The sequence below is a fragment of the Symsagittifera roscoffensis genome, chromosome 9 (genome assembly GCF_963678635.1).
Source record: "Symsagittifera roscoffensis chromosome 9, txSymRosc1.1, whole genome shotgun sequence".
Taxonomy (NCBI): Eukaryota; Metazoa; Xenacoelomorpha; order Acoela; family Convolutidae; genus Symsagittifera; species Symsagittifera roscoffensis.
The window spans coordinates 11,608,981-11,622,714 of record NC_087070.1 but is presented as its reverse complement, the minus strand read 5'-3'; the positions used below and the strand labels follow the sequence as shown (position 1 = coordinate 11,622,714).

Here is a 13,734-nt window from a genome sequence, read left to right as displayed (position 1 = left end):
AGTGAGGACGACTAACTGGACGTTCAAGCCCGATACAAAGGTTATCGTTTAGATCAGACTCAAAGGACCTTCAAGTGATATCGAAACTTGTCAGACAAAGTCGTCAAATTTTTTTGTCGATTATTTGACAAACAAAAATCTTCCAGTCGGAAAATGGAGAAGATTCAACTCAATTGTGAAATACAAACGGGTAGTAGCATTTTTGTTGAGATGGTTGCAATCCCATAGAAATTTCCGGTCTAGTACATTGGAAATAACCGAAACGTGTGAATGGACATTGCCGAGCAGAATTTTTTTTACCTGTCCGAGTGTGAGACATTCCCTAGCAAGCTTAAACTACTTAGTTCCGGTAAAGTTATCACAAGGATTAGTTGGATCGCCAAGTATTCGCCGTTCATAGGACCAGCTGGCATCCTTCGCTCAACTGGGTGCATCGGTTGTTTGGTTAATACCGATTTCGACAGCAAGCATCCCATTCTATTTGATGCACGTCAAGCGGCTGTTCGGTTTTTGATTAGACACTTGCACGTTAAAAATTTCTACCAAGGCTTAGATTACATGCGTGCGGCTGTTACTTCGAAATACTGTGTTACGTGCCAAAAACGCAAAGCGCAGATCGAAACTCCTATCATGTCTGATCTGTCCATTAAAAGGTTGCGTTACAAGCAGCCTCCTTTCTCTAGCACAGATGAAGACTACTTTGAGCCATTTTTAGTTCCGATCCGCAGAAGTACGGAAAAGATATGGGGATTTTTACTTAATTGCCTCACCACTTGAGCAGTACACATTGAGCTGGTCCCTTCTCTCGACACACGCTCTTGTGTATTGGGCTTAAAGAGGTTTATTGCACGGTGTGGGGCTCGACTCAGAGCTCTTAGCATGCATTGAAAGTTGAAACAAGCTCGCTCCCGCTGAATTCGTCCAGAAAGGGATCAAGTAGAAACTCAACCCACACAGTGCACCGCACCATAGCAGCTCCTGAGAGTGGTCAGCTAGGAGTGTCAAGCGAGTGCTGTATGATATCTTAGGCAACAGAAGAGCAACTGAGGAGGAGTTTCTTGGAACCACACTTTGCCTTGTTGAGCATTAACTAATCGCACGACCGATCACAGCCGTTTTTTGCAACACGCAAAATTTAGAGGCGTTGACCTTGAATCAATTTATACTTAATCAAGACGCAGCGAGTTCTCCGCCGCTGAGTTTCGAAAAAAACTTCGACCATAAGAAGCGGTACGCGTTGGACCATAACTCAATATGGACACGTTGGATGCGGGAATACGTTCCTTCCCTCAATAAGAGGGCATAGTACAATCAGATGCCAAGTTGAAAACTGGCTAATTATTTCGGGTCATAAAGCCTGACAGCCCTCGTGGACACTGCTCACTCGCACGTATCGTCAAACTGCACTACATCAAGGACGGATGCGCAACTGACCCGCCCGACCGTAATGCTCGCTCTCGTTCTTCCTTGATTCAGGGCGGAGGGTGTTGCAGCGCAAATGCAAGCGAGTTGTAAATGCTTTAAAGTAACATCGTATAAGAACAGAAGGCCGAGCGGCCTAAGCTAACATACAGCCGACTATACAGACTGTCATGTGGCGTGGGTTCCAATCCCCCCATATGCTAACCTTTTTACATGTATAATTGAGTGGTTAAATACCCATTTGACCTTTTTAAAGCGTTTTTCAATCTAATTCGGTTCAGCCTTGGTTAAGGCTGACCGTTAAAAAGAGCAATTTGCTTTGGGTTAGTCAGTTGAATATGGCCGAAGTAACCGGTGATTAGGCATGTTTAAAAAGTTGTATTCTGTAATCTCAGAGTTATGTTGCAGAGAAAATGCTCGTTAATCTACGTGTTTGAATTTTGATTGTTCTTACGATTTGTGTGGAGATTAACGCGCATTTGTTTCTATAATATTGAATGATGTGCGGGTCCCAATACAACGATAAAAAATTGCTAAGCACTATTAATGTACTTCATATTTTCAAAAAAGCCTTCAATTCACGACAACCACAAACATCTAAGCTTAAGAAAATTTAATTGGACTACATTTTGATTGGATTACATAATTATCATAGACTTTTTGGCAGATTCTGTTAAGCATTTTTTGAAATTTTAATTGGATTACATAATTCTCATAGACTTTTTGGCAGATTCTGTTAAGGATTTTTTGAAAAAAATTTTTTCAAATCTTACTAACTCTTTAACGAGTGTTCGCGAATATGTTGATTTGATTTTGAGTGCAATTGCAATTGCCTTTGTGTTCACATCGTTTTAATTTAATAACTGAATGCTAAATCAAATTAGCTACATATTTTTGATTGAGGTGAGCCTGAAGTTTCAAAAAAGCCAATTATATAACAGATTATTTGACCCAACCATATTATTTTTCATGAATCTACTCTGTAACGGCCGTTCCACACCTTTTCTAACGACTTCCATTTCGATATATTATTATAAATTTGGTGTGTTTTAATTTTTTTTAAATCATAATTAACTGAAAAATCCAAAAAAAATTGATTACGGGTGTGTTTCCCCTGATTTTTTTTTGAACAGCTATGCTAAGTATATATAATTTTCAAACATTTCACTAAGCTCTAAGAAATAATTATAAAACGAAATCAGAAGACAGAAATTGACTTCTTAACAAATCTAAATTACGACTGACTCTTCAACCGAAAAATAATTAGAGTCGTATTCTTTTTTGGCTCCAAAAATAATGCAACTCTACAATCAAAAAATGCTGTTCGTCTCATCTTCTGAAGTGTTTTATCTTGTAATTAAATGGGAAAAACTGAAGTCATTCTCAGTCAGTGTCGTCCATGTCTTCGTTCACCTCTTTCTTCTCCTGGTATCTGGCCCAGAGACGTCGCATGTCCTCGTAGGTCGGAACAACAGTCACAACCACACAACTCAACATCTGTTAAAAAATTAAAAAACTCACCCTGGTTGACAAAAAGTGGTTGACATATGACTTGTATTGTTTGTCTTTGTCAACCCGGGCCAACAACACTTTGTCAACAACACTTTCCCCATTGGACCCACCGGCAGTCTTAAACCGGCAACCGGTTTAGTAGTTTTTGACCGCTTCCTACCAATGCCGTCTTGGGAAATGATAGCATTATCATACAAATTCCCATGCATTCCATACATTTTAAAAATTTTACAGATCGCGTTAAACATTTTGAGAAAAACAATTTGAGAAATTTGAATAGATTTTAATCTATTAAAATCCCTTCCCGGTTCGAGGTCCTCGACTTAAGAAAAGACTTGGTAAGTCGCGCCGCATAACGTTTTCAGACAAGATTTCGCAGTCGCGCCGCGTGCTTAAGTCGCGCCGTCAATCTTTTCTTAAGTCGCGCCGTCAGTCTTTTCGTAAGTCGCGCCGCTGAAGCATTTTCTAAAGTCGCGCCGCTCAAGTCTTTTCTTAAGTCGCGCCGTCAGTCTTTTCTTAAGTCGCGCCGCTTAAGTCTTTTTTAAGTCGCGCCGCTTAAGTCTTTTCTTAAGTCGCGCCGCTTAAGTCTTTTCTTAAGTCGCGCCGCTTAAGTCTTTTCTTAAGTCGCACCGTCAGTCTTTTCTTAAGTCGCGCCGTCAGTCTTTTTTAAAGTCGCGCCGTCAGTCTTTTTTTAAGTCGCGCCGCTTCAGTCTTTGCTTAAGTCGCGCCGCTTAAGTCTTTTCTTAAGTCGCGCCGCTTAAGTCTTTTCTTACGTCGTGCAGCTTAAGTATTCTCTTATTTTGAGCCGCTTAAGTCTTTTTTTAAGTCGCGCCGCTTAAGTCTTTTCTTAAGTCGCGCCGCTTAAGTCTTTTCTTAGGTCGTGCCGTCAGTCTTTTCTTAAGTTGGCCGCTTAAGTGTTTTCTTATGTCGTGCCGTCAATCTTTTCTTAAAACGCGCCGCTTAAGTCTTTTCTTAAGTCGCGCCGCTAAAGACTTCAAGCGGCGCGACTTAAGAAAAAACTGACGGGCGACTTAAGAAAAAACTTAAGCGGCGCGTCTTAAGATAAGACCGACGGCGCGACTTAAGAAATTTTTTTTGGTATTTTGCTCAATCGCGCATGTCACGGCGGAAATCAGAAGACAGAAATTGACTTCTTAACAAATCTAAATTACGACTGACTCTTCAACCGAAAAATAATTAGAGTCGTATTCTTTTTTGGCTCCAAAAATAATGCAACTCTACAATCAAAAAATGCTGTTCGTCTCATCTTCTGAAGTGTTTTATCTTGTAATTAAATGGGAAAAACTGAAGTCATTCTCAGTCAGTGTCGTCCATGTCTTCGTTCACCTCTTTCTTCTCCTGGTATCTGGCCCAGAGACGTCGCATGTCCTCGTAGGTCGGAACAACAGTCACAACCACACAACTCAACATCTGTTAAAAAATTAAAAAACTCACCCTGGTTGACAAAAAGTGGTTGACATATGACTTGTATTGTTTGTCTTTGTCAACCCGGGCCAACAACACTTTGTCAACAACACTTTCCCCATTGGACCCACCGGCAGTCTTAAACCGGCAACCGGTTTAGTAGTTTTTGACCGCTTCCTACCAATGCCGTCTTGGGAAATGATAGCATTATCATACAAATTCCCATGCATTCCATACATTTTAAAAATTTTACAGATCGCGTTAAACATTTTGAGAAAAACAATTTGAGAAATTTGAATAGATTTTAATCTATTAAAATCCCTTCCCGGTTCGAGGTCCTCGACTTAAGAAAAGACTTGGTAAGTCGCGCCGCATAACGTTTTCAGACAAGATTTCGCAGTCGCGCCGCGTGCTTAAGTCGCGCCGTCAATCTTTTCTTAAGTCGCGCCGTCAGTCTTTTCGTAAGTCGCGCCGCTGAAGCATTTTCTAAAGTCGCGCCGCTCAAGTCTTTTCTTAAGTCGCGCCGTCAGTCTTTTCTTAAGTCGCGCCGCTTAAGTCTTTTTTAAGTCGCGCCGCTTAAGTCTTTTCTTAAGTCGCGCCGCTTAAGTCTTTTCTTAAGTCGCGCCGCTTAAGTCTTTTCTTAAGTCGCGCCGTCAGTCTTTTCTTAAGTCGCGCCGTCAGTCTTTTTTTAAGTCGCGCCGCTTCAGTCTTTGCTTAAGTCGCGCAGCTTAAGTATTCTCTCAAGTCGCGCCGCTTAAGTCTTTTTTAAGTCGCGCCGCTTAAGTCTTTTCTTAAGTCGCGCCGTCAGTCTTTTCTTAAGTCGCGCCGTCAGTCTTTTTTAAAGTCGCGCCGTCAGTCTTTTTTTAAGTCGCGCCGCTTCAGTCTTTGCTTAAGTCGCGCCGCTTAAGTCTTTTCTTAAGTCGCGCCGCTTAAGTCTTTTCTTACGTCGTGCAGCTTAAGTATTCTCTTATTTTGAGCCGCTTAAGTCTTTTTTTAAGTCGCGCCGCTTAAGTCTTTTCTTAAGTCGCGCCGCTTAAGTCTTTTCTTAGGTCGCGCCGTCAGTCTTTTTTTAAGTCGCGCCGCTTAAGTCTTTTCTTAAGTCGTGCCGTCAGTCTTTTCTTAAGTTGGCCGCTTAAGTGTTTTCTTATGTCGTGCCGTCAATCTTTTCTTAAAACGCGCCGCTTAAGTCTTTTCTTAAGTCGCGCCGCTAAAGACTTCAAGCGGCGCGACTTAAGAAAAAACTGACGGGCGACTTAAGAAAAAACTTAAGCGGCGCGTCTTAAGATAAGACCGACGGCGCGACTTAAGAAATTTTTTTTTGGTATTTTGCTCAATCGCGCATGTCACGGCGGAAATCAGAAGACAGAAATTGACTTCTTAACAAATCTAAATTACGACTGACTCTTCAACCGAAAAATAATTAGAGTCGTATTCTTTTTTGGCTCCAAAAATAATGCAACTCTACAATCAAAAAATGCTGTTCGTCTCATCTTCTGAAGTGTTTTATCTTGTAATTAAATGGGAAAAACTGAAGTCATTCTCAGTCAGTGTCGTCCATGTCTTCGTTCACCTCTTTCTTCTCCTGGTATCTGGCCCAGAGACGTCGCATGTCCTCGTAGGTCGGAACAACAGTCACAACCACACAACTCAACATCTGTTAAAAAATTAAAAAACTCACCCTGGTTGACAAAAAGTGGTTGACATATGACTTGTATTGTTTGTCTTTGTCAACCCGGGCCAACAACACTTTGTCAACAACACTTTCCCCATTGGACCCACCGGCAGTCTTAAACCGGCAACCGGTTTAGTAGTTTTTGACCGCTTCCTACCAATGCCGTCTTGGGAAATGATAGCATTATCATACAAATTCCCATGCATTCCATACATTTTAAAAATTTTACAGATCGCGTTAAACATTTTGAGAAAAACAATTTGAGAAATTTGAATAGATTTTAATCTATTAAAATCCCTTCCCGGTTCGAGGTCCTCGACTTAAGAAAAGACTTGGTAAGTCGCGCCGCATAACGTTTTCAGACAAGATTTCGCAGTCGCGCCGCGTGCTTAAGTCGCGCCGTCAATCTTTTCTTAAGTCGCGCCGTCAGTCTTTTCGTAAGTCGCGCCGCTGAAGCATTTTCTAAAGTCGCGCCGCTCAAGTCTTTTCTTAAGTCGCGCCGTCAGTCTTTTCTTAAGTCGCGCCGCTTAAGTCTTTTTTAAGTCGCGCCGCTTAAGTCTTTTCTTAAGTCGCGCCGCTTAAGTCTTTTCTTAAGTCGCGCCGCTTAAGTCTTTTCTTAAGTCGCGCCGTCAGTCTTTTCTTAAGTCGCGCCGTCAGTCTTTTTTTAAGTCGCGCCGCTTCAGTCTTTGCTTAAGTCGCGCAGCTTAAGTATTCTCTCAAGTCGCGCCGCTTAAGTATTTTTTAAGTCGCGCCGCTTAAGTCTTTTCTTAAGTCGCGCCGTCAGTCTTTTCTTAAGTCGCGCCGTCAGTCTTTTTTAAAGTCGCGCCGTCAGTCTTTTTTTAAGTCGCGCCGCTTCAGTCTTTGCTTAAGTCGCGCCGCTTAAGTCTTTTCTTAAGTCGCGCCGCTTAAGTCTTTTCTTACGTCGTGCAGCTTAAGTATTCTCTTATTTTGAGCCGCTTAAGTCTTTTTTTAAGTCGCGCCGCTTAAGTCTTTTCTTAAGTCGCGCCGCTTAAGTCTTTTCTTAGGTCGCGCCGTCAGTCTTTTTTTAAGTCGCGCCGCTTAAGTCTTTTCTTAAGTCGTGCCGTCAGTCTTTTCTTAAGTTGGCCGCTTAAGTGTTTTCTTATGTCGTGCCGTCAATCTTTTCTTAAAACGCGCCGCTTAAGTCTTTTCTTAAGTCGCGCCGCTAAAGACTTCAAGCGGCGCGACTTAAGAAAAAACTGACGGGCGACTTAAGAAAAAACTTAAGCGGCGCGTCTTAAGATAAGACCGACGGCGCGACTTAAGAAATTTTTTTTGGTATTTTGCTCAATCGCGCATGTCACGGCGGTTTACTCTCAGTCGCGCCGGTCTGAAATTGAAAATTTTCAGTCGCGCCGGTCGCGCCGTTTCCGACGGTGTTTTGAGTCTCGCTGTTCGCGGTGGTTTTTTTAAGGTCGCGCCGGTCGCGGTCTGCAATTGCCAAGTTTCGGTCGCGCCGGTCTGAAATTGCCAATATAAAGTCGCGCCGGTCTGGAATTGCCAAGTTTGAGTCGCGCCGGTCTGGAACTGCCAAGTTTGAGTCGCGCCGGTCTTTTCATAAGTCGCGGACCTCGACCCGGGTTATAATAGACTATAATAAAATAACTGGTGCAAAATTTTGCAAATTACTTGAAACACTTGCAACATTTGCTGCCTTTCATACGGTCGATTCAATTTCTAAACCTAATCCGACTTATTCATAATTGGCAAAACTATCATTTTGCCACTTATATATCATTGGACATACTTAAACTGATAGTTTTCAAAATTGGAAAAATGGTCAAACACACACAGATTCACGCTTACAGTTGACATCTAAAGAGTGCAGAAAGAGCTCGATAGAGTATAACATCTTGCTACATGGACCTCTATTTTGCTAAGTTTGTGTTTTATTCGCAAAAGTAGATTTTTAAAAAACAAAACTGCTCGTATCAGGGCGAAGCTCTGAATGTTCCGACTGCCTTTTCAGGTTTATGGAGCAGTAATAACTTGAAAAAATTGAATGTAATAAAACAAAATGAAATTTTTTTCTTCTGAAAATTGAAATTTGCTTCTATAATTTTGAATGATGTGCGGGTCCCAATAAAACGACAATAAAACGCTAATCATTATTAATGCGCTTCATAATTTCAAAAGAACCTTCAATTCAAATAACCACAAATTACTAAACTTAAGAAAATTTAATTGGACTACATTTTGTCGGCGAATTGTCATAGACTTTTTGGCAGATTCTGGTAAAGATCTTTTGAAATTTTTTTTTAAAATCTTTCTGATTCTCTAACGAGTGTTCGCGAATATGTTGATTTGATTTTGAATGCAATTGCAATTGTCTTTGTGTTCACATCGATTTAATTTAATAACTGAATGCTAAAATCAAATTGGCTACATAATTTTGATTGAGGTGAGCCTGAAGCCTCAAAAAAGTCAATTATATAACAGATTATTTGAACCAACCAAGTTTTTTTTTCATGAATCTACTCTGTAACGCCGTTCCACACCTTTTCTAACACAATTTTTTAATATCATAATTAAGTGAAAAATCCAAAAAACTGATTACGGATGTGTTTCCCCTGATATTTTTGGTCAGCTATGCTAAATATATATAATTTTCAAACATTTGACTTAGCTCTAAGAAATATTTATAAAACGAAATCAGAGGACATAAATTGACTTCTTAACAAATCTAACATACGACTGACTCTTCAACCGAAAAAGAATTAGAGTCCTAATTTTTTTTGACTCTTAAAAAGAATTCGACTCTACAACCAAAAAAATGCTGTTCGTCTCATCTTCTGAAGTGTTTTATCTTCTAATTAAATGGGAAAAACTTAATCACGAAGTTAGTGCTTCCAATTTGCAATAATTTCAACTCAATTCATTCTCAGTCACAGTCGTCCATGTCTTCGTCCACCTCTTTCTTCTCCTTGTATCTGGTCCAGAGACGTCTCATATCCTCGTAGGTCGGAACAACAGTCACAACCACACAACTCAACATCTGTTAAAAAATTCATAAACTGACCCGGGTTGACAAAAAGTGGTTGACATATGACTTGTATTGTTTGTCTTTGTCAACCCGGGCCAACAACACTTTCTCAACAACACTTTCCCTATTGGACCCACCAACAGTCTTAAGCCGGCAACCGGTTTAGTAGTTTTTGACCGCTTCCTACCAATGTCTTCTTGGGAAATGATAGCATTCTCATACAAATTCCCATGCATTCCATACATTTTAAAAACTTAACAGACCGCGTTAAACAACTTGAGAAAAACAATTTGAGAAATTTGAATAGATTTTAATCCATTAAAATTCCTTCCCGGGTCGAGGTCCTCGACTTAAGAAAAGATTTGGTAAGTCGCGCCGCTTAACGTTTTCAGACGAGATTTCGCAGTCTGCCGCGTGCTTAAGTCGCGCCGTCAATCTTTTCTTAAGTCGCGCCGTCAGTCTTTTCTTAAATCGCGCCGTCAGTCTTTTCTTAAGTCGGGCCGCTTAAGTGTTTTCTTAAGTCGCGCCGTCGGTCTTATCTTAAGTCGCATCGCTTAAGTCTTTTTTTAAGTCGCCCGTCAGTCTTTTCTTAAGTCGCGCCGCTTTAAGTCTTTAGCAGCGCGACTTAAGAAAAGACTTAAGCGGCGCGTTTTAAGAAAAGACTGACGGCGCGACTTAAGGAAACACTTAAGCGGCCCGACTTAAGAAAAGACTGACGGCGCGACTTAAGAAAACACTTAAGCGGCCCGACTTAAGATAAGACCGACGGCTCGACTTAAGAAAATAATTTTGGTATTTTGCTCAGTCGCGCATGTCGCGACTGTTTATTCTCAGTCGCGCCGGTCTGAAATTGAAAATTTTCAGTCGCGCCGGTCGGGCCATTACCTTAGGTTGCGTCGTTTCCGACGGTGTTTTAGTCGCGCTGTTCGCGGTGGTTTTTTTTAAGGTCGCGCCGGTCGCGGTCTGCAGTTACCAAGTTTCGGTCGCGCCGGTCTGAAATTGCCAATATAAAGTCGCACCGGTCTGGAATTGCCAAGTTTGAGTCGCGCCGTTCTTTTAAAACGCGGACCTCGACTCAGTTTATAATAGACTATAATGAGTTATAACTGGTGCAAAATTTTGCAAATTATTTGAAACACTTGCAACATTTGCTGCCTTTCATACGGTCGATTCAATTTCTAAACCTAATCCGACTTATGCATAATCGGCAAAACTATCAGTTTGCCACTTATATATATCATTGGACATACTTAAACTGATTGTTTTCAAAATTGGAAAAATGGTCAAACACACACAGATTCACGCTTACAGTTGACATCTAAAGAGTGCAGAAAGAGCTCGATAGAGTATAACATCTTGCTACATGGACCTCTATTTTGCTAAGTTTGTGTTTTATTCGCACAAGTAGATTTTTAAAAAACAAAACTGCTCGTATCAGGGCGAAGCCCTGAATGTTCCGACTGCCTTTTCAGGTTTATGGAGCAATAATAACTTGAAAAAATTGAATGTAATAAAACAAAATGAAATTTTTTTTCTGAAAATTGAACTTTTTAAAAGAAAATCATCCCCCCACGCCATATAAAGTACGAAAGAATAGATTTCGCTGCTAGTAACAATCAATTATGGCAAAGAAGCTTATTTCAACCATTTTGGAACAATTTCTAGAACCGATTAAATCTCCGCTTACGCGTTAAACGTGCGAAATATATCGCGCGTTAATTATCCCAAATTGGCCAAAATGCCAAATTTTAAACCCCCATAACTTTACGAAAAATGATCACAGGTGAAATATCTTTTCAAATTTAAGCTCAGGACAACAATACCTTTCGAACGATGGCGAGTTAAGAAGTCGAAATTTGTCTGAAGAAAAAAAAACCCACCCGAGCACAAATATTCCGTTACTTCTGTATCGAAAGTTGGAACAATGAGAGACAATTTTGCTTGTAATTGGCTGATGTTAGCTTGCATGCCAACCAATATTTATAGCAATTGCTCAAAATGAATTTTATAAAAAAATTCCATGCCAAATATCGCATGAGCGTTTTTGTGAGCACGGGTATGTGTGTGTGTGTGTGTGTGTGTGTGTGTGTGTGGGGGGGGGTGTGTGTGTATGTGTATTTGTGGGGGGAGGGGTGGTAAGAGCAAGAGCAGGGGTTTCTAAAATTGAAAAGAAAATGGTATTGAACAGTATGAAACATAGTACTAACAATGATGAGGAGGAAGATAGTGATGCCGAACCAATTGCCGCCATTTCTCAACAGGGCCACCGCCCACTGAAACATACACTTGCCATATATGGTCACAGAAGGGCAAAGTGGAGAGTATACTAATTATAACAGTTGTCATGAGGCGACCTTCGTTACCTCATTCTATTCTATTTACTTATGTATGTCTTATTTAACTATGTCTTAATTATCTACTTATAGTGCAGTAAATTGATTCAAGGACAAATCTCACCAGCCAAATTGTTTGTCACTTGAGAACCTGAAGCGGTCACTTGCGAAAGCCTTAAGTGTGAAATCTAGTCGATAAAACATTCTTGTTATTCAAAACAATACATTCAATCTGGAATCGTTATTCATATATACAATATTCTATTCTATCTATTTATATATCATATTTAATTCAATATTCGATTTTTACAATCCTGTTTTCCCTACTCCAACTGAGGGAAATCTCAACAGTAAAAATTTGTTGTGCAATGAACATGACTTCACTTTTCAAACTCTGCGATATTGTTAACTATACCCCCAGCCCCAACCCCCCCCCCTCCTCCTACTCCGTTGAAAAAGGAAGATATTCGTCATTACTAAGTACAAAATTAACATATGCTTGTCCGATGAGTGAGTTCTTTATTGGGGTGGGGCACATAGGGGCCTTGGTTGAAGTGTTGCAAAGATACCAAACTCTGGCCTTGTAAAAAAACAACCAAAGTAAATCAATATGAGATTGTTAATTATGAGGTTTTTCAACAAAATTAAATCAAATTGAGATTTAAGTGAGGTTCTGACCTGGGAGATTGCGGCGCCTATAGTTGCGGTGCCCTCCATCAATCCACTTAGAGTAGCGAGTGTCTCGTTGACCTCTAGAATGTGACCCCCTCCCCCCACCTTCATCCGCATTCCCAGTTCACTCCGGATGGGACCGAAGAGCAGGTTGTTACACCCACCCAGAGTTATTCATGGAAACATATGACAAACTATACCATGTGAAACCAGGCTATCTAGATTGGAAAAAAAAAATTTTTTTTTTGGATGAAAAGATTTTTAGCTGGTGATTAAGGCGACAATAAAGCTTAAATTACTGGTTGCTGTGCATGTAGTACAGAAAACTCCGACTACTATGAAATTTTAAAAAGGATAAAAGGATAAAAAAAAAGCAGTTAATGGATGAAAAAACCAGTGGTAGAAAACAAACGATTTCACTAATTTTTGCTTCAAAAGTAGGCTAGTATTTATCAATCAACAGCTTATGATTTATACAAACATTATGATTTTAGTCTATTTTACATTCAAGCGCTAAAGAGACTGACTGATTATAATAATATTATACTTTAAATTCGGCGTCAGTTAATAATTCTTGGTTTGCTTTCAAACAACTCCCTACGTTTCAGCCACACAGAAACTTTGATTCGAGATATTGAAAAAATGACAAACAATAATTTTTAATGTAACAAGACTGCTCGTATATCAGGGCAAAGCCCTGAATTTTCTGACTGTCCCTTAAGAATGTCCCACGTTTCGCCCCACACACATTTCGCCCCTCTTAAATCTAGTGGCACATTTCGCCCCTCGCACATTTCGCCCCTAATAATTTCACACACTTCGTCCTCGCATTACACAGTTAATTAACGCCGCTTTCTTAATGTACATTTTAGGGGCAAAATGTGCCAGTAATTTATGAGGGTGAAATGCGTGAGGGGGCGAAATGTGTGAATACCGTCCCCTAACTTATATCGAATAGTTTTTGGGAAAAAAATACTGAAAACCTATGCATTTTGGACAAATATCAAATTGTAAAATTTTGAGTCATACGAAATTAATAAGACCGATCCGATTAGCTAGCCTCAATTCAGTTTCGAACGATTTTGTTGTGCGGGATAATTTGCCACGCGCATTACGATCTGAGCATTATGAATGAGCTCTTCAAAGCGCGCATAATTTAGTCCAGAACATGGTAAACTTGGCAATTTTCAAACCCCCAGAACTTTACAAAGAATTATTGGAGGTGACATATCTTTTTACATCTGAACTCAAGAACTCGTTATCTACAATGGGTATAAAATATTTTTTCAAAATCTTTCTGTATATACTCAAAGCATGAACCTTGCAATTATTAAACTGAGATTCACTCTTGGCTACAAAAATTAGTTATTGATTAATTTGTCCTTGTTATTCCGACTTTCGTAACGAAAGTAACGGAGGACTTGTGCTTGGGGTGTCTTTTTATTTTCTTCAGACAAACTTTGAATTTTAACTACACATTTTTGATGAAATTTTTAATTATCATTCAAAAGCTATTGTTTTTCTGAGCTTAAATTTGAAAAAAATATATTTCATCTGTGATATTTTTTCGTTAAGTTGTGGGGGGTTTAAAGATTGCCATTTTGGTCAATTTGGGACAATTAACGCGCGATATATTTCGCGCTATCAACGCTTAATCGAGATTTAATTAGTGTCAGAAATCGTTCCATATTGGCCCG

At 40.0% G+C, this 13,734-nt stretch overlaps 1 protein-coding gene across 2 annotated transcripts; it reads right to left on the bottom strand.

The window, feature by feature from the left end:
- Positions 1-2,669: 2,669 nt before the first annotated feature.
- On the bottom strand, positions 2,670-12,208 carry LOC134854012 (uncharacterized). 2 transcript variants are annotated; one of them, XM_063870074.1, is made up of 6 exons: positions 12,044-12,208; positions 11,240-11,305; positions 8,961-9,044; positions 5,930-6,013; positions 4,282-4,365; positions 2,670-2,919 (listed from the first exon to the last, which is right to left on the bottom strand). In XM_063870074.1, exons 1-6 carry the CDS (start codon positions 12,152-12,154, stop codon positions 2,806-2,808), a joined length of 543 nt encoding a protein of 180 aa, XP_063726144.1. In that variant the 5' UTR covers positions 12,155-12,208; the 3' UTR covers positions 2,670-2,805. The 2 variants fall into 2 exon arrangements, with proteins under 2 accessions (XP_063726144.1, XP_063726145.1); XM_063870075.1 differs by lacking the exon at positions 8,961-9,044.
- Positions 12,209-13,734: the final 1,526 nt, after the last annotated feature.